The sequence below is a fragment of the Falco peregrinus genome, chromosome 4, assembly GCF_023634155.1.
Source record: "Falco peregrinus isolate bFalPer1 chromosome 4, bFalPer1.pri, whole genome shotgun sequence".
Taxonomy (NCBI): domain Eukaryota; kingdom Metazoa; phylum Chordata; class Aves; order Falconiformes; family Falconidae; genus Falco; species Falco peregrinus.
The window spans coordinates 104,040,930-104,061,529 of NC_073724.1; the positions used below are offsets into that span (position 1 = coordinate 104,040,930).

The 20,600-nt window shown below is 41.2% G+C and overlaps 1 protein-coding gene and 1 long non-coding RNA gene across 6 annotated transcripts in view; one reads left to right on the top strand and one right to left on the bottom strand.

Annotated features, from left to right (window-relative positions):
* The first annotated feature begins 6,977 nt into the window (after positions 1-6,977).
* Positions 6,978-17,361, top strand: LOC114012597 (uncharacterized). Its single transcript, XR_003555151.2, has 5 exons — positions 6,978-7,058; positions 11,472-11,677; positions 13,310-13,386; positions 13,476-13,649; positions 16,726-17,361. It is a non-coding gene; the product is annotated as an uncharacterized LOC114012597 (long non-coding RNA).
* Positions 17,362-17,502: 141 nt separating this feature from the next.
* The window catches only part of ATM (ATM serine/threonine kinase), an 80,063-nt gene continuing 76,965 nt past the window's right edge, over positions 17,503-20,600 (bottom strand). For 4 of the 5 annotated variants that reach the window (XM_055803076.1, XM_055803075.1, XM_055803073.1 and 1 more), the window contains 5 exons: positions 20,246-20,332; positions 20,036-20,150; positions 19,643-19,706; positions 18,824-18,960; positions 17,503-18,695 (listed from right to left, as the gene is read on the bottom strand). In XM_055803076.1, coding sequence (XP_055659051.1) covers positions 18,512-18,695; positions 18,824-18,960; positions 19,643-19,706; positions 20,036-20,150; positions 20,246-20,332 — 587 coding nt within the window. In that variant the 3' untranslated portion in view covers positions 17,503-18,511. The remainder of the gene's footprint in view (positions 18,696-18,823; positions 18,961-19,642; positions 19,707-20,035; positions 20,151-20,245; positions 20,333-20,600) is intronic. The other variant, XM_055803074.1, reaches the window with a different exon arrangement.

Sequence of the window (20,600 nt, forward strand, 5' to 3'; positions counted from 1 at the left end):
CCTCTTGAGAAGCCTGCTGCGGCCTCTACCTCTGGCTGCCGCAGCGTGCGGGGGCCGAGCTCCCTGCAGCAGCCCCGGCGGGGGTCGCCGCCACAGGGCCGGGCCGGGCCCGCCTGCCCGCGCCCCTCGCCTGCCCACGGCCCCCGCGCCGGCCGGCACCAGCCCCTTCCCGCCGCCCAGGCCGGGTGCGCCGTGGGGCAGCCGCAGCTCCCAGTGAGACGTCCCCTCCTCCGCTCTTGCTCCTCAAGGGTTTAAAAGGCAGGCTTCTCCTTACATTCCCTGCATATGCTCCGTGGGACACCACTCCTGCCGCCGTCTTACAGCAAGCTCGACCTTCAGTTGGGAGCCCACTAACAAAGCTCTTACCTCCTCTGCTGGAAACAGCTGTTCCTACAGGCTGCCGGTCAGCGGCGGGAGAGTGGGGCTGGTGGCTCCAGCACGCCTTGTTTACCGTGGGTTTCAACACTTGCTTAAGCCATCCCTTTCCTGGAGAGGCTGTCGGCGTTCCTCTCACCAGCGGAGGGCCGCTACGGTTCCCGAGAGCCGGCGGGCCCGGGGGCGGCGAGCCCTCAAGGAGCGCTCCCCCGCCGGCGGAGAACGGCCGGTTCGGCCCGCTCGGCGCGGCTGTCGGCGCCTCCGCCTGCGGGCAACCCTCGCCCCTCTCCCGCTGCCGCCCGGGCCGCCTTCCCGCCTTCCCCGGCCGCGCTGAGGCGCCTGAGGCGGGCACAGGCCTCCGGAGGACCCCGCTGGCGGGAAGCACGTTTGTCGTGTAGTGGCATTAATTTCTGCTCGTGAAAATACACGTCTGTCGGACTGAGGGGCGAAATGAGCGCTGTGGAAAGAGAAATTAATCCTCTAATGTCAAAGGGAGGTTGTACCATCGTTTCAGGCAGTTTTCTGTGGTCTTTGTGGAAGCCATTAAGATTTTTGAAGAAGTACCGTGCTTAATGAGCAAGGGTGAGTGAGTGGACAACCCTGGGATTTTTTCAGTACATTTTGAGCTTTTAATACAGTACAACCACTTTTAAAAAGCACTGCTTTTTTGTATACTGAAAACAACAGACCAAAAGGAGAGGTGGGAGCCATGGGTCTTAAACAATCGGTTTTCCCCTTAGGGCTTTCTTAAGCCAAGTTTTGGAGAGTAAGCTGTTTTTTAGGTGGCTTTATCTTTTTATATGGTGGAGTTCTGATCACATTTTAAGAAAGAAACAAGAAAAATTAGTATGAAGGTAAAATAAATTTGTTGGCTAGAAATATTCCCCAAAGCTGGATACTTGGGTGGATGGTGACAGGCAATGTCTTTAGCCAGAAAGTTGAAGCATAGGTAATGGACAATAAGAAATAGTGACTCAGCATGCATGCTGTGTCATTAGCATTTTGGATAATTTTCTGCATTTAATTTTCTGGTTGTTTGTGGCAGAGATGTTTACATAGTCGAAAATCTTGTCTTTCCTCACATAAACCCGTGTTCTTTTTTCCCTCCCTCTAATAATGAGGTTTGTGTAGGTATCATCACTGACAGGGCTGTTCTCTGCTTGCTGAAAATGTGTAACTCATGAGCAATAATGGAAATTGAGTTTGTGCTTCAAAAAGAGAAAAGATGATTAGTAATTTAATCGCTGCATGTGGTTAATCCTGCTGAAGCAGAAACATTGATAACTTTTTGTTTTAACCAGAGGGTGTATCTTTTGTATTGCTCCAGAGATAATGGAAAGTATTTTCTGTTTGATGAGGATCAGAATCACAGTATTTGGACATCTAAAAGTCCCTTTAGCTCATGTTTTTTCTGCCACTGATAATGCAGATTTGTTCATTACTAGATACTTCCCCCAGTCTAGTGCTAAGTATTTCCAGGAACTATTCTTTATTTTCAATTTAAGTGGGTTTTGTTTGTGCTTCTTAATTTTATTGCTGCTTGCAGCAATAGTTTTTGTCTTTTCCTCCCTACACTAAAATTGTGTATCCTATTTATCTTTTCAAGAGACCAAGATTTTATTCTGCAAATCTTTCTGTTGATTTGAATACTTTCTGCTGCTTTTTGGAAAAGGTGCACTCTGCTCTAATTAGTTTATGTGATACAGGCCTCAGTCATCAAATGAGGCCACAGGCAGGAGCAGCACTATGTCCAGCTCTGTCCCGAGTCAGATTTGATAAAAATCACAGAATGGTCAGGATTGGAAGGGACATCTGGTGATCATCTAGTCCAGCCCCCTGCTAAAGCAAGGTCACCTGGAGCAGGTTGCACAGAGTCAAGTCCAGGCAAGCTTTGAACATCACCAGGGAAGGAGGCACCACAGCCTCTCTGGGCAACCAGTTGCAGTACTCTGTCACCCTCAAAGTAAATCTTTTCCTCATATTCAGATGGAACTGCCCATGTTGCAGTTTGTGCCCATTACCCCTTGTCCTGTCGCTGGGTACCACTGTGGAGAGCCTGGCCCTGTCCTCCTGACACTCACTCTTAAAGTGTTTGTAGACAGGGATAAGATCCCTTTTCAGTCTTCTCCTCCCCAGGCTAACCAGGCCCAGTTCTCTCAGCCTTTCCCCATAAGGGAGATGCTCCAGTCCCCTCATCAGCTTTGCAGCCCTCCGCTGGGCCCTCTCCCGTAGTTCCCTGTCTCCCTTGAACTGGGGAGCCCAGCACTGGGCACAGCACTCCAGATGGGGCCTCACCAGGGCAGAGCAGAGGGGAGGATCACCTCCCTCCACCTGCTGGCCATGCTCCTCCTGATGCAGGATCCCATTGGCCTTCTTGGCCACATGGACCCATGCTGGCTCATGAGCAACTTGCTGCCCACCAGAACTCCCTGGTCCTTCTCTTCAGAACTGTTTTCCAGCAGGTCAGCCCCTTGCCTGTACTGGTACATGGGGTTGTTCCCCCCGGGGTGCAGGACCCTACACTTGCCTTTGTTGAACTCCATGAGGTCCCTCCCCGCCCAGCTCTCCAGCCTGTCCAGGTCTCACTGAATGGCAGCGCAGCCTTCTGGTGCATCAGCCACTCCTCCCAGTTCTGCATCATCAGCAACCTTGCTGAGAGCACACTCTGTCCCTTCATCCAGGTCACTGATGAACAGGACTGGATGCCTGGGGAACACCACTGGCTACAGGCCTCCAGCGAGACTCTGTGCCATTGATCACGACTCTCTGAACTCTGCTATTCAGCCAGTTCTCAATCCGCGTCACTGTCCACTCATCTAGCCCATGCTTCCTGAGCTTACCTACGAGGATGCTATGGGAGGCAGTGTCAAAAGCCTTGCTGAGGTCAAGATAGACAACATCTGCTACCCTCTCCTCGTGTACCCAGCCAGTCATTCCATCACAGAAGGCTCTCAGGTTGGTCAGGCATGACTTCCCCTTGGCGAATCCATGTTGACTGTTCCTGATGACCTTCTTTTCCTCCACATGCTTCGAGATGACCTCCAGGGTGAGCTGTTCTGTCACCTTTCCAGGGATGGAGGTGAGGCTGACCAGCCTGTAGTTTCCTGGCTCCTCCTACTTGCCCTTTTTGAAGACTGGAGTGACACTGGCTTTTCTGTCCTCAGGCAACTCTCCTGTTCTCCATGACCTTTCAAAGATGACGAAGGGTGGCTTAACAATAACATCTGCCAGCTCCCTTACCACTTGGAGGTGGACCTCGCTGGGGCCCATGGATCTGTGGGTGTCAGGTTTGCCTAAATGATCTCTAACCTCATTGTCCTTAACCAAGAGAAAGTCTTCCTTTCTCCAGACTTCGTGTCTTTCCTCCAGGATCTGGGATTCCTGAGGGCCAGCCTTTGCAGTAAAGACTGAAGCAAAGAAGGCGTTCAGTAATTCTGCCTTCTCTATATCCTTTGTCACCAGGGCACCCACCTCATTCAGCAGCAGGCCCATGTTTTTTCCTACTCTTCATTTTGCTGCCGATGTACTTGTAGAAGCCCTTCTTGTTGTCCTTGACATCCCTCACCAGATTTAATTCCAAATGGACCGTAGCCTTCCTCATTGCATCCCTGCATACTTTGACAACACCCCTATGTTCCTCTCACGTGGCCTGTCCCTTTTTCTACCCCCCATAAATTTCCTTCTTCTGTTTGAATTTTGCCAGAATCTCCTCGCTCATCCATGCAGGCCTTCAGCCCCCTTTGCTGGATTTCTTGCTCATAGGGATGCACGTATCTTGAGCTTGGAGGAAGCGATGCTTGAATATTAACCAGCTTTCTTGGATCCCACTACCTTCTAGAGCCCTGACCCATGGGATTCCTCCAAGCAGGTCCCTGAAGAGGCCAGGTTAGCTCTCCTGAAGTCCAGGGTTGCAATCCTGCTTACCGCCCTGCTTCCTCCACACAGGATCCTGAACTCCACCATCTCATGGTCACTGCAGCCAAGGCTGCCCCCAACCTTCACATCCCCAACCCGTCCTTCTTTGTTTGTGAGTACATGGTCCAGCAGCACACTTCACTTCATTGGCTCCTCCGCCACCTATGCAAAATAGTTACCATTAGTGCTCTGAAGGAACCAGCTGGACTGTGTGTGCCTAGCTGTGTTCTTTCCAGCAGTTTTCAGGGTGATTGAAATTCCCCATGAGAACCAGGGCCTCTGATCTTGAGGCTACTTCCAGCTATCTGTAGAAGGCCTCATTGACTACTTTTTCCTGATCAGGTGGCCTGTAGTAAATACCCACAACAGGGTCCCTCATATTGGCCTGCCCCTTAATCCTTACTCATAATCTCTTGACTCCTTCTGCATCTGTCCCTAGGCAGGGCTCAATACCTTCCAGGTGCTCCCTCACATAAAGAGTAACTTCACCACCTCGCCTTGCTGGCCTTTCTTTCCTAAAAAGTACATAGCCATCCGTGACAGCCTTTCAGTCATGCGAGCTATCCCACCATATCTCTGTAACTGCGATGAGATCGTGGCCCTGTGACTGCACCCAGATCCCTAATTCTTCCTGTTTATTCTCCACGCTGGGTGTGTTGGTGTACGGGCATTTCAGAGAGGGAATCAAGTGTGCAGGTTTCCCAGGAGGGATGCAGGAGGATCCACCATAGCTATGTGTACCCTTGAGGTGGCTGGCCTTCCGGTTCTCATCTTGCGAGGCAGCTAAGGAACATTTGTCTCTCTCTGGATGGCCTGGCTTATTCCCTAGTTGGATGCAATGGTGTGACCATTGCCGCTTTGGACCCCACCTCCCAAGTCCTTCTGTTTAAGTCCGCTGCATCAAGCTGGCCAGCCTGCTGCCAAAGATTCCCTTACCTCTTCCAGGCAGGTGGATCCCACCCCTCCCAACAGGCTATAGTCATCAAAGGATGTCCCATTGTTATAAACACCAAAACCCCACAACAGCACCAGCCACGAAGCTAGAAGCTGATTTGCGTTATATGTCTCTTTCTGGCTGCACCCTTTCCTCTAACTGGTGAAATGGAAGAAAAGATAACTTAGGCACCAATATTTCTCACCTCACCTGCACCCCTTTATAGTCTTCCTTGATTCTGCCCAGGTTCTGGCTTGCAGTGTCATTGAAAATGTGTGATAGGATTTTGTATTCTTCTAGCCATGATATTTTGGTTGTTTTTTACTTGCAGGATTCTTCAGTGTGAGCTTGATCTCCAAAAAAAGGTTCATAGGAGTGGTTTACAAAGTCACTTACAACGGCAAGTCATGTGCACAGCCAAAGTAGTTTAATTGTACACGTAGTCATGGTGAATGACAGTGGGAATGATCTGCTTGTGATTACAAATGACCTTTAAAAATTAGGTCTTTTATCTCACCTTGTATCACCTTCTAACAGTTACAAGAATAGGAGGCATTAGGACAACATAGATGTGCTGTCATTTTATAGATGATAAGGGTTCATGTGGAAATAAAAAAGAAGTCTGTAATATGTAATTAAAGACTATGTCATTATATACAGGATAAAATAGGTTGAATTAACATTGGATAAGAAATCATGTGTATCCCAACCTGAAGGATGATCACAGAAGTATTCCCGGCTCCCATGGGTATCCTATTCAGCCTCAGGTCCACCTCTCATCTCCTCTTGGCTGTCTAATGATACCTAAGTCTGTTTTCTGGTTCAGCTCTAGTGAGAAGCTGCTTACAGACCTGCTTGCTCCTGCTTTGCCTTCCATTATCCCTACTTGCTTCCTTCAGTGCATTTTTGTGTATATCCTTGGGTTTTTTCTTCAGGGTCATGTACTTGGAGAGGTTATTCAGGAGGACCTGTCCTACACACTTGCTTGTCCAACAGGTGACTGTAATACATCAACTATACATGTATTCCTCTGTTATTACCTAGTAAACTGCATTCTCTGTCTGCAGTGTTAATCTCACTTTGTTGTCTTTGGATTATTGGTTGTTATGAGACAGAATACATGGAGCTGATGTCCTACTGAAAACTGTCTGCAATCATCTACTCTACCTTTCACTTAGCACCTTTGAGTTTAGCTTCAGTTTTTAAACTACTTTCCCTCCCTTGGCAGATCTCAAGGTCCTTACAGAATTACAAAATACCATTGGTTTTTGGCATCATATCTATTGCTAATAACTCACAAGTGTCAAGGGGGAGAATAATATAACCTGAAAGTTCAGGTCAGTTACCTTAACATGCTGCCCTGCAGTGTTTCAGAACATTCCTGCTCTTCTACCAGTAGACACAGATCAACCCATGGATTGGTGGGGTTTATACCCCAGTACCCTTTACACCCACATACCCTTCTTTTTGCTGTAGTCTATAGTGTGTGGTGAAGGACCTGTTACGGGGACTTCAGGTACAGAGGGACAGCCCTCATCAGGAGGACAGTGCTGTATTGTTGGAGGGAAGTGTTCTTCAGGAGTCACAATTAGTTACTGATGGATGGAAAAGAATTCAAGGAAGGATCTGGATACGATGATCTGATTTTATTTAAAAAAATAGTTGAGTAGGTTTAAAACATTATTTTTAGGAGTAGGTCTGTAAATCTAAGCTGGAGAAGAAGAGCAGTTTTACTCAGTGATATTTTTTTTTTAGGACAAATAAACTGAGGGATCTAGATGCTCTATTGCAACATCCTTTCTGAATAATGAATGTGGGACTATGCTTTGTACTGGTAAGTATTTCTCTCTAAAAGCTCTTTCACTATTAGCTTATTCCAATATCAAAATAAACTATTTAACAGTGTATTCAATATAATTTATTAGACCATTTCAAAGACTGTGATTCTTAAATTCTGTAAGGTTGGACATGGGAAAATCTGTTTGCAGTTTTTGTCCAAAACTGGAAAATGCAAAGGCTCTGGCTTTTTTGGTGTATTTGCACTTTTCTACAGGATGTACATAAATTGCAATACAACAAAGAACTTAAAAGTTTTAGAGGAACAGATCCTCCCTCTTTCTGGTGAAGAGCATTTACACTCGGGAGATAAGGGGTGTACAAGTTACACAATACAGTGCAAAGTCAGATACTTAACGTTCTACTAGTGGCTTGTTATGTTGTACTAGTGGCTTGTCTCACTGTTTTCTATTTGTGGCGTAGTGCTCTAAAGCAAGGCTCATTAGAGTAATATAAATCAAACTGGTTTTGATCGCCCCCAGTTTTTCTGGGTGCTACAGTTACGGATGCACTGTGAGGTTGAAAACAACTGAAACTATGATTCGAGGGAAACCAAAGCTGAACATCAAAGTGAACACAAACAAAACAAACGTGAAGAAACAAAGGAAGACACTAAGCACACAGAAGGCAGCTGTCTCTTAGAATTAATTATACTGGACTGGAACTCATTTCTTATAAGCCACTTGAAAGCTGTTTGTTAATTATAAAAATATTTATAGGTCAAGTTGACTTCCTTTTCTTATTCCTTGAAGACTGTAGATGGTGTATTCTTCAAGCAGCTTTGCTTGCTAGAAACTTCATTATGTTTTGCATGTTTTCTAGTTTCTCTAGCAAAGGACCTAAGCCTGTTTCTTCAAGTACTACCAAGTAATTTAAATGGAGTCTTCACAGTAATATATTGTTTCTGACTTAATTTCTTAGTAGGATGGAAGCCTTGTAGGTTTTTCTTTTTGATTGTTTTTCTGCTTGCAGGAGGAGTTGCTACATGTTGCAGCAGACGCTTTCATCAAATTCAGAGTAGGTCCTCTATCATTTTACAGTATGTGATACTCACTGTGGTATTCAGTCTGGATGCATAAAATTGCTACTGCATGAAAGTATTAATTATATTTGCATACATTACATGTATTCAGCTAAGCAAGCCAAGGTGGATAAAACTAGCTTCCTAAGTCCACAGTCTCTGCAGTCCTAAGTACTTGTCAGTCTGACCTGGAGATTTGTGGGTGATCTGCTCCTACTAAGAGCACAGCTGCTTTTATCTCAATCTTAGTTTTTCTGTTGATTTCAGTTGAACCTGTTTTTTGTGGCAGACTTTTAGTGGCCAGACTTATGTCTTTGGTCACTTAGTGGAGATAAATCAGAAAAGAGCATAGCTGTTCCAAGGTCCTTGTGCAGTCAACAGAATAAGTTGTTATCTCTGTATGGCAACTAATATCTGTTGTAAAACTGCTGTGGGGAAGTACCTTTCCAGCTCTAGTAGCTACAGACTGAGCCTACGGTGTGTAGAGTTCTGACTTAAATACTACAGTGAGATCTGAAAAATGGTATAAAATGCTTAAATATTCTTTTACTTGAAATGCCATGGTATATGCATCTGCTTCAATTTATGTATAAAATACTTGCCTTTTTATTTTTGTATTTAAATAACTTGAAGTATCATAGTTCTATGTAAATGTCTCATGCTATTAATGTATCTAATTAAGAACTAAGAGTTATGGCTACAACACCTGACATTGCTGGAAGGAAGCTAATTTATTGCCAAAATTATTGCCTGGCTGTCTGGCATATTTTTTTTTTGTCATTATGTCTGTCATAAATTTCTGCTTTTCTTCCATAATTATTTGGTTTCTGTTCCAAACCTCCTTTAACTTTGCCTCGTGAACAAAACATCATTAGTATACCTCACATTAATTACACATTGGGCTAATGAGGCATTAGACACTCCTTAGAGTTCTGTTCAAGTTGTAGTGTAGAGGCCAGGATGAAAAGTTAATTTATTTTTACAAGATGATCCCCTTCAGTAAGAGCATGAAGTAAGGAAAGACTATGAATGTAGGAATTAGAGAAGCATTTCGTAACTCTTCAGAGGAAAAAAAAATACATGTACCACCTGTGCAGTGAGTTAGAACTCCAGGTGAAAGTACTTATGAAAGGCCAATATTTTGTGCTGGACTCATCATTGTCAATCACAATTCAGCATTTATTTCTAAAGTTCAGTGGTCATCACTGCAACACAAGTGGTGTTCATCTTTGAGGAAATGAGCAAATACTAGTCATTCTTACCATGTAGGCTGACATTGTCTAAGAAAACTGTCTTTCCACAGTGAAGTATTTATCATATGCAATTATTGCCATGATCTCTCCTCTGTAGCAATATGTAGCAAGGCTATCAGTCAGCTGAGTCACAAAGCCTTAACAGTCCATTAAAGCATTGTTGGAAATACAAAACTGTTGCAGTCATCAAGATTTCTGTATTCTTCATCTATACTTTTGAATTACTCTAAGGATTAACTAGTTTTATTGTTTGCATATGGTTTTATTAATCAAGGTTGTAATACAAGTTCATGTGTATTTAATGTATTTTAGAATTAAGTTTATTTTGGTTTTGACTGTACTTTTTAAAGAGAAACAGACTATCTCGAAGGAAAATGCAGTTCTTCGCAGCATTTTCTGTCTATATTTAGCAATTCCAGTATTAGGAAATGTGTGTCTTCTTGCACATAAAATGTGACAGAGGCCAGGCATCAATACATGGGAGTGATCTTCCTCTTCAAGAAAAACAGCTGGTTCATATTATTCCACAAGGATAAATAACTTTCAGACCATAAAAAAATTGAGCACTCTGCAACAAGGAAGCCCTAATTTTCTTTTTGGTGGATGATAAAGCATTTGTCAGTAAATTCTAATTAGTTTTTAGAGAGACTTGGAGGGCCAATATCAAAATAACTAGTTATTCATAAATTGGATATGTTAAATGCATTGAGACAGCCAGCATTTAAAGTAAATGACTTATTTTGTATACAGAACATGTGGTAACAGTCTCCTCCTCCAGCTAAGAAATCCATTAAACTGCTCGATGTATAGTCAATTGAGTCACTTGCTTACTGAGACATTTACATTTCTAATGAAGAGTAATTGTACAATGGAATAGGATAGAAATGTAAAAAGAATTTTTCTTTTTGTACCATGAGATTAATTTATTAAAATTATTTTACAGGCATGCAATTCCTAAAAGCATTATTTAATTTTAAAAGCTTCAAGCATGCCTATAATTGCTGAGTAGTTCTTTCACAGCAGCAAATCTATAAAAAGACCCCTCAGCTACATCTGTAATGCAGATGCTGTAATGAAAACAGGAAACAATGAGTGACCTGCTACAGAGACAGGCTGAAAGCCACATCCAGTAAGAGCTTTTGGAATTAAAAAAAAAAGGATACTTGAAACCATTAGAACCAAGACTCAAAAAATAGTGTAGGAGTGAGAAGGAAAGTTGAGGACAGTCTGAACAGTGCAAACAGGGAGCCCATGAGCTTACTTCCATGTTTTATGTAAAGTAAAGCTGGTAATTTGGAACTGCATGATGACAGGACACTTTTGCTTTAAGTAATCATTGTGTATCCTGAGGAGAACCACAGTCTCAAAGGTCTGTGTTTATCTTTCCGTGTGTAATGTCTACCTTAACATAATAACTCATGTATTGTTATTGCTTTATGAGACCTTGTGTGTAAATGACAGAACTGAGATAAACAGATAAGAGATAATTACAAACAGATGTGTGTCACATGGAGGTTTGCACAGACCTAAATAATTTGGTATAAAACTAGTTTTAATTACACCTGTAGGGCTGCTGTGTGCTGATAGGGCATCAGTTAGGCCTCAGTTTCTGTGTTTTGACATAGCCAAGGGGCTTTTAGCATGTGTGATCTACTTATGTATTATGCAATGTATAGGTGTGTTAACATACATTATCGACAGATTAAAGTAGTGAGGCAAGTCAAAAAAACCAAAACAAAATCATATGAAGAGCCAGATTCTCTTCTTATTTACACTTACATAATTGAAATTGTTTGATGTAATTTAGGACTTACACTGCTGTCTGGAAAAAGATTGGCCAATTGATTTTGTGAGAAATAATTTTTTTTTAATACTAGAGCAATATTAAGTAGAAATGGCTAAGTAAAAACAAAAGCATTGATAGCAGGTATCTCATAATTACAGAAACTAGCTTGTTAGATATGCAATCTTAGGGAAAGTTAATTCTACCTCCATTTCTGTAACACAAATAGAACTGTATCTGGCTTTGATTTTTTTTTTTCTGGTTTTAAGTTAGTGTTATAAGAATTTGTAGCAGGTATTGGTAAAGACAATGTGAATTTAAAGATCTAAATTATATCTTTACTTGCTTTTCCAGTCTTTTGTTTAGACTTCCAGTTTTTTAAGTCACAGCACAATCCATATGAATTGTCTCCAATTCCACACCATAACCTCGAAAGAACAGAAACTCCTACTCCCTTTCATGTAAGAGAATCAGACCTCATACCAGGACCAGAGGTAACACCAGCAAGTTCACCTTTTCTCTGAGGAAGACATTTTTCCAATGGATACAAATCCTAAATGGTAACTTTGCTAATATTTGTTTATATTTTGCTCTAGTCCATTGTGATGTGAAGTAAAAGTTGTAATTTCAGCAAGTGAAGCTGACTAAACAAGCACTGCCTGACTGAAAAGGCAAATGTCAGCTGCTTTATAGTGGACCCTGCTGTGTGATCCACTTCTGCTCTAAATCACAGTTGCAATAATTTCCCTTTTCAGAATGCATTTCTTCAGAGCACAGCCTAAGCCTTTTGCACAGTAGATTGCTGAATTAATGCACAAACTGAAAGCTGGCGAAGTTATTACAAAGCGATACTTCTTTTTAGCACTTATCATCAGGAATTTTAATCCTTAACCTGTTATGAAAACGTTTACTTAAATACCTTTTGTAGTCCACCTGTAAACTGTGATTATTCTCTCTCTCTGTCCAAGGCCATTTGCTTTACTTCTGGCGGTTGAACACAAAGCACTGCTCAGGGAAGGATGCTAAAAGGGGGTATTTTGTTGCAGTCAGTACTGCATTTAGGGAAGATGAAGCCTAATGACGGGGCTTCCCTGAAGCTGTGAGCCCTAAAGTATGCAAAAATAAAAAATTAATCTTGGATTTTGCTTAACTGAAGTCTTTGTCTATACTGCTAATTAAGAAAAAGGCTAGGAAGCATGCTCAAGGGCCATGGCTCAAGCAAGCTGGATCCCTGGTTCTCCCTGCTGCTTAACTATCATCTCATTTCTTGGCTTTAGCTTGGCAAACAGTCTATTCCAGGAGCAGGGTCCAAAAGGGACAATGGATAGCACTGCACAAGGTTGGCTCCTCCCAACAACACACTGGCCCAACAGGCTTTATATCCTCAAACACTCCCAGATCACCTCGCATTACACCCCATTTGTGCAACAGGATTCAGCGTCATCCTAGAAAAACAACTGCAGATTGGTCTGCAACAGAGAGGTATTTCAGAAACTGACCAAAAAATCTCCTAAGGCAATAAATGTACATGGTACCCAAAAGAGCCCCAGACAGGGATCCGTCCTTGGATTTAGTCTGTGGGCGTAGTCAGATAGTTTCCTGCTGGAAAAAGGAAACACAACCCCATGTGAAGACAAGCAGAGTGAGAGATGCTAATGAGTTTGATTAGATTTGTTTCTTGTGTGTGTGTCTGATGAGAGTAATTGATTTAATTTTTACATTTTAATTGAATAAGCTAATATTACTTTAAAATGAAACATTTGCATAATGTAGGAATTATTTCAGATATCTTGGCAAACTTCACAGAATGAAAATCTTGAGAGGACTACTGGTCTTATCCTGAAGTGCCAACCACTTCGATACGGGTCAGGAGCACTCCAAGAGTCTCTCCTCCACAAAACCATTTGGTGTGGGAATTGCCCATGGGAAGTACTCATTTAAGCAAAGACTCTCCTGTTGACAAGCATTATCTACAACTTCAGTGGCATGTTAGGGGGCTGAAAGCAGGGCTGGAGACTTGAGGACTGAAACTGTAACAACCTATTGAACGATTGTGTTGATAAAATCTGTGGTTTGTGACCTGGCTGGTAAGACGTTAAATCCCCTTAAAGAACAGGGCAGTGGGGGTGGAAGGTATGTTGTGGAACGTGTGTACCACAAGCTTCGGCCGTTGTACAACTGTGTAATTTCAGGTTGTCCTTTGGCTGACTGACAGTATGCACATTCAGTTATTGATGGGCAAAAATCCAACAGCAGCGTTCAGTCAAAGGTAAGCTCAGGGGTACAACGACTGCAAAGTTTCTAGAAATTCCAGGTAAGTCATGAGAGATTAAATATTAACTGTTTATTTTACTATAGTCTGAACTCTGTGTGGAGCACCTCTGGATAGTTTCCAAAGCCATCATTCTCTCTGTGGTGGCCATAGAGACCTCAGAAACACCTTCAACTAGCTAAACACTTTGTCTTCTAGAAATAAAAATCTATCTCTATGGGAAATCTGAAGAACTCTATCATGGATGCAGCTAGTTTGGGGTAAGTACATGTGGAGGCTGTTTTTCATGTGGAAGTCTTAACACCTTTAGTAAGAATCTAACAGATCCTTATCTAGATAAGGGGGAAAAAAGCCACATAAAAGCAGGACTCTAGTCTTCCCTTATTGTATTTTTGTACACTAGAACTTCTATAATCATTAATAAAAAGTGGGAAGCATAATGCTATGTGCTCATATGAGGGACTGGTGAGAACTGAAAAGATTAAAGTTTCTTGGTGGAACTAGATCTTTTTTTTCTGATGGAAGTATTTTAAGTAGATACGTCAATAACATATATAGGCTTATATGATGGATGTGGAAAAACATTTAGCCATTCCTTGTTAAAAGATGCACCAAAATCACAACTCTATGGACTTCACTCAGCTTAAGGAACTGCTATTTTGGCACTTTAGGTGCTGCCAGCTCATACAGCATGAAGGAATTTTTCCAGATACTAAGAAATTAATCCTGCCCACCAGAAAAATCTATTCCACAATGCTGATTAAGGCATCACAGGCTGAAGAACTTTATGTGCATTACAGCTGTGCAACTTCTTATAAAACAAGTTCTAGCTGTGGTACAGAACTACATTTTAGGAAAGTGCCTCATCTCTGCTATGCCACCTGTTTAATTTTCAAAACACAAAATTGCTAATCCATAAACTCAATTGTCTCTGCTTTTGTGAAAGCAAACATGGGGTGCAAAACAGAGGCTTTGGGTGAACAGGTCAAGGTAATATACGTGTCCTTTATGGCAAGATTTTCTGGCACTTGCAGAACTACTGTGGGAACAGTGAGGTGACTTAGCAATAACTACCGTTAAGGATGCTAGTCATAATCGAGGCACAGTCAAACAGCATCTGCCCTGTGACTAGAGACATGAACACTTTAATTTTGCAGTAGTTAGAAAAGCATGTGGAGTCTCTGTCTTCGCTCCTCCCGCCCCTTCCTTCTCCCATTCTCAATGTGTGAGCCTATGAGGAGTATGCCCAGCACCATTTCAGTTCCATTTTAATCACAGAAAAAAAAGCCCTTGTCTGTGAAGAAAAACAGTACTTGGTCAAATTGTGCCAATTAACAGACAGCCTTCAAGAAGCAGGCAGTCACCACTGAGCAGCCGCACTGCAACACAGCTTCTTCCTCGAAGCTGCGGGGAAGACTTGGTGCAACATGGCCAAGGCATTTTTAAAAAAGTGGAGGACTTCTTCACAAATCAATCCAAGAAGTGGAATCTTCTACAGGTAGTTGCATATTCTTACAATCCTTTCTGCTTTGCATCCAGCATAGGTGGTATACAGCAACTAAGGCAAGCAAATAAACTCCAATCTGTTGTATGCTGTGTTGTTTGGCAAAAGGGTGGGGAGAGAGGGAGGAACAGCTATGGATGCTGCAGCAGGAACTCTCCAGGGTAGACAAGGGTGCAGTCACTTTGCACCACATTTTCTGTGGACAGATACACAGTAGCGAGAAAAGAATGAGGGAGCAGGGTGAAGCTGCGTGCGCCCTTAAAGACAGCACTGACATTATTCCCTGTGCAGCTCTGCAAGCTAAAGTCTAGGTGTACTTACGGTGCGAATGGGCAGGGTAGATGACGAGAGCATGTGTTATGTGACCAACACATTAGTCTTCCCATATAATCAGGATACAGGCAAGACTTCGCAATGTGGTGGGAAAAGAGAACCTAAACCCTTCCTTGCACACTTCCAAGCTTTTTCACTGTGGTTTCACTCTTCAACTTACCTGCCAAAATGAACAATTTTATTTAATGCTAATATTTCAGTGCCATCATTAAACACTAGTATTAGGTAATCTCTCCCTGAGAGCCATTTCAGGCTATCTACAGGTTCCATAAGACAACATGACTGCCTTACTTTAGCTTTTGAATTCACAGGGATGAAAATAGCAGTAAAAACATATGGTGTCATCACTCACCAATCACGCAGCCAAATTCCCCAGGCAGATTTTGTGCTGGTATGCAATTACCTTATTCATGAAGAACACAATTAGAACAATGTGTAATAGTGTGCATCATCCCCTGAAAGATGAAGCCTAACTGTTTTAGTGCATTCAAAAACATTTAGTAATAGTGAATACTTTTTATAAACTCTGGAGTTTCATAGTAACATAGAATAGTGACCTAATTAACTCAGTTAGTGAGAAAATTATTTTATAGTGGTTTTATCTGTAAGAACAAGTCATGAAGACTGACATCCTTGTTTTATTTAAATTGGATGTACCTCACCAGGTAGCCAGTTTAATCTGATTCCTAGTCATGGGACAGAGTGCCTTGCTGTCGGAACAGTTCAGTCAAAGTATATGTAATTGAAATTGGTTCACCTCCTAACACTTCACAGTTCACACTCCTACGGACATTTCTCTAACAGATGTTTCACCAGAAAAAGCTAATTTCAAATAAATATGTTGCTGTTTAAAACCTTTTCCCCATTGTAACAGATCACAGGCTCATTTTTCTTAGACAATATATTTTCTGAAAGGAAATGTTTAATTTACTAAGATGCATTCCAAGAAAAAAAATCAATGCTAAAGGGGCAACTTGACTTGTGTCTCATATTTCTAGCTTACTAATACAGTAAACAGATCTGAGGGTCTCAAATACTAATCCAGCTTACTATCAGTAGTAGCATTTGTGACAAAAACATTGTTCAGAATTAAACAGTGTTTCCATCCAGGTTTTCTTTTTCTGTTCTTACACAAGGAAAGTGTGTATCTGTAGAAGACACATTTTTGCAAACCATTCACTTTCTAATTTTGACTTGTGAAAATTAAGGCATTACTGGAACAAAAAGAAAGCACAGTTCTGATGGTTAGTGTTTGGCTACATGAGATTTTCTTTACATAGATGACAAGTATCTCAAGTATGTTCGATTAGCTGAACTCAGATCTTTTAGTAACAGGATTGCGTCACATAGATTTTGACTGTTTTGGAGACTAAAGTTTGTTAACAATTCAAACCTTTCATATGTTTGTCAGTTAACTGGCATTTCACTGCTACCATTACAAATCATGTAAGCAGGTTCCAATTACATTTACAATATTTACATGCATTTTTGTGTTTCAGTCAGCTTGAACAACGAAAATGCATAGACGCTCAAAATCTAGGCACCGAACTGCAAGTTAACAGCACTGCAGAGGAATAATGATTTCCTCTGAAGCTTGACTTTCCTGAGACAACTGTATTAATGTTTTGCTGTTTGCTGTAAGGAAAAAACTTCAACTGCAGCCCAGCATGATGAAAATATACCTTTTCAAGTGAAGCATCAGAAACTCTTGAAGGATCTGCCAGGTGCTTTTAAGCAATATTCATTTATATGACAGCTAGGATTCTAGTATTAAGTAACTTCCCAAATGCCTAAAGAACTTCCTCTATAAGAAGCATAAGAAAAATTTCCAGAAATACCAGCAGATCTTTTTAAGTCTGTGCTTAAAAATAAAAATTATTTAAGTGCTTTTTGTTTAGTCCTTTCCTACCTGCCATTCTGTAATTGCTTGGTAGGACTCCTCTCCCTTTTCTAAGGGTCATTTAAAATTCACATACAGAGTGCGTGCTTTGTCAGTTAAGTTTCATTTTCAGAGCAAATCACTGTGTCCCTGGATGAGAATTCTTCCCCACAGAAAAGCCAGGATGCACTTTTGGTTCCAAGAATCAACAGAAATTTATGTAGCTTCATGAAAGCATAACACAAAAGACTCATCTTTCCATGTTGACTTATACAACAAAGATGCAGTACAAAAATTATGGGAACACTATACAAAGAAAAGGCAGTGAAATGCTAATTAGGACAGAAATTCTTCCCTTAAACCGCTGTAAAGATGCATAAAGTAAACTAAGATAATCTGAGAGTACAGCAAATTTTATTCATATTTTTAAATATAAAGATGATTTGAGAAGATTTGTTAAATATACCAGCAAGACTGTTGAGTGGATTCTCCTATTGTCCATATTCATTGACTATCCAATTACAGTAGGTCTTTTTACCTACTAGCAATGTCTTCTGTAAGACCCTGTGCAATCAGAATGAGACTTTTGTGCTTGGAATACAAATTTGATGTTTCTGACAGGTGTTTCTTCCAGATACCGGATGGCTGTTTGCTTTAGAGGTGTATCTGGTATGCTAAGCTTCATTGCATAGTCAGTCTATTTTATAAAGGAAGTCTGAGCTAGAAACGCTACCTATTTTTTTATTGTTTATAACTATTAATGTTATAAAGTACCAACATAATTTCATTTACAACAGGAAAAAGAAGCAGCTGCATTATACTTGGCTCAAAGTCTGTAATGCTATATAAACCAGTGTCCATTTAACTAAGCTAAAAAAACCAGCCACCAACCCCAAGAACCCTCTGTTCATTAAACATGAGTTTCTCTAGTCTTCTTTTATATTCACCGTAGCATTATCACTAAAGTATAATCCCCCTTCTGAAATGCACTTTAGCTAGTTATTTTGTGACTCCTGGTTTTTGGATCATCCGTTCTACATGTTGTGTTACCATATAGAATTACTAGATATAAGACTCCAGGTGTTTAACATACAAAAGTGACGGACGTTAAGCTTTAAGACTCCAGCGCACCCAGTTTGCCCAAGCAAAGTCCTTGCAGGTCACAGTGAACATCAAAACACTGGCTGGTGTTTTATACCACATGGTGAACATAAGTGGACAAAAAAAAATGTTTTCCTGGTAACAGGTTATTGAAAAAAACCCCAAAACATCTACTGAACACTAATATATACAAGTCTTCATGGTTGCTGCTGCTAAGTTTGAATTGTGAAATACCAATTTGAAATGTTAGAACACTTGCTGCATAAAAATAGGTTTCTCCTAACAACGTGCTGGATCCTTCCAAGTCACACCCAGGGTTTCCATCCAGGAAAGAGCTGGCTCAGATTTTTAGGGTCCATGGCCTGCTGGATGAGGAGGTTCACCTGCCCTCCCACACTGAGCACTGTTCCCTCCTCAACACCTTTCAGCTTCTCCTGAAGTCTCATCAGAACACGCTCAGCCACTTTGTTAAAACTCTGGTCATCACTGCTGGCAGAATAAGAAAAGAAAAACAGGTATACTAGGTGTGGATCCTGAACGTCAGCAACATTCAGTGAGAAAACCATAAAGCAAGGCAACAGTGCCACAGGCAGAGAATTAAGAAAAAGATCTTGCACCTGGCTTTTCTTTTACATTCTTCCGGATCAGTGTTGAGTGTAGAGTTCATGTCAGCCTCATCCTCTGGTCTCTGCTGCAAATACAATGCTTTCAAGGGATTCATGGTCCAGTCGAAAAGAGGGTCATAGAGCAGCACCTACAGTAAATAAACCTCGATTTAATGTAAAACTTAATTACAGCTAAGTCAAGAGCCCTAGCAGGAAAAGAAACGCTCAGCTGGTAATGCTCATGCTAACCACAATACCAGGAGGCTGGTGGTTTGGTTGGTTGTTTTTAAATCAAATAGAACTGGGCTACACATTGCTTAGTAGACAATCCAACAATAAAACGACATCCGATCATTTGCAGGTGTTTGTGTTGTTCATATTTGACTCGGTTTTGTGACTCAGTCCCACCTCAGCAATGAAGAGGTCATTTTTTAATACACTTCTAGACACTAAATATCATAATTAGTTTTCAATATGTAGTATAAACAGGTTTTAAAAATTACTTCAAGTCTCTTCTTTGTGACTTATGCAAAGAGGATTTAAGTCAATCAGCACTACTCATGCTAGTAATGTTGCACTATGGCTAGTTTTAGATACTGAAGAGGGAAAACTGTATATGCCTGAAACAAATAGTTCCCACAGAAAACGCAAACTGGTCACAATTTCATTGAAGATTACGTGAATTAACACATAATGGCCAACATTACTACATTCAAATTCAACAAAAAATCCCTACATAAATATTTGGTATAGTAATGCTTAAGAAGACAAACACAAGAAACCGAAGATATTCTGGCAGCTTGCTGTCAGAAAGACTGGAAGAATGCTTACCTCTACAATAGTCAGCAAGGCTTCCTGAGAATTTCTCATAACAGCCATTGTCTTCTCACAGCATCTAGAAAATATTTTACTGTATTTTTAGGTTCTTTTTGGTTAAATGGAATGGTATTTTTGTCATTTAAGTGATGGATATTTGTACCTTTCTTAAAAGTTAATTTCTAGCATATGAGTAATCTCTGTGGTATTTCTGGTTTTGGGGAGGGTGGAAAGGGAGAAATTTAGAAATTTAAGAGCAGGAGGAGACTGGGTAGTTCACTGATTATATGCCCTACAGGAAAGAGGCTATCTGTTTCACTGTCTGAAAAACTATTTAACATGTAACAATCACAAATGCTGAAAATGCTCTGCTGTCTCCTTACCCCTATCCAATACAGGAACACGTACCTTCTGAAGACTCCTTCCACGCCGGTAATACCCATTCCATCCACAATGTCCCTGGTTAATCTAAATGGAACAGTCTCTGGTGTGGGAAGGATTTTACCTTGCTCAAAAGCCACCCCTAAATGAAAGGATAATAAACATTTTAAATAAAGATTTTTAAAATGTTAATGTAAAAAAAAAAAAAAGTAAGGTTCTCTTGCCTGTCCCACTTACCCAGATCTATATGCACTAGTTCTGCTGTTTGTTCATCTATCAAGATATTCTGAACATGTCTGTCTCCCAGTCCAAGAATGTAGCCAACTAAAACAAAAAGGTAAGTGCTGAAACCGTATTTGTATGCCATAAAAACCAGGGACAAATTAACACAGAGAAGATTATGAGATTCAGTGTATGCAGACAAATTAAAAGTGAGAATAATTCTTCCCCCGAGTATATATATTATTCCAGTAAAGAGCAAATGCCATTCCACAGATCCAAAAAGAAAAGGTTATCAATGCAATTGCAAAAATGTTATTCCCCTACAGCTGTGTATTTTTTTACCTACTGCACAGAATTCTTGCCCATTTCT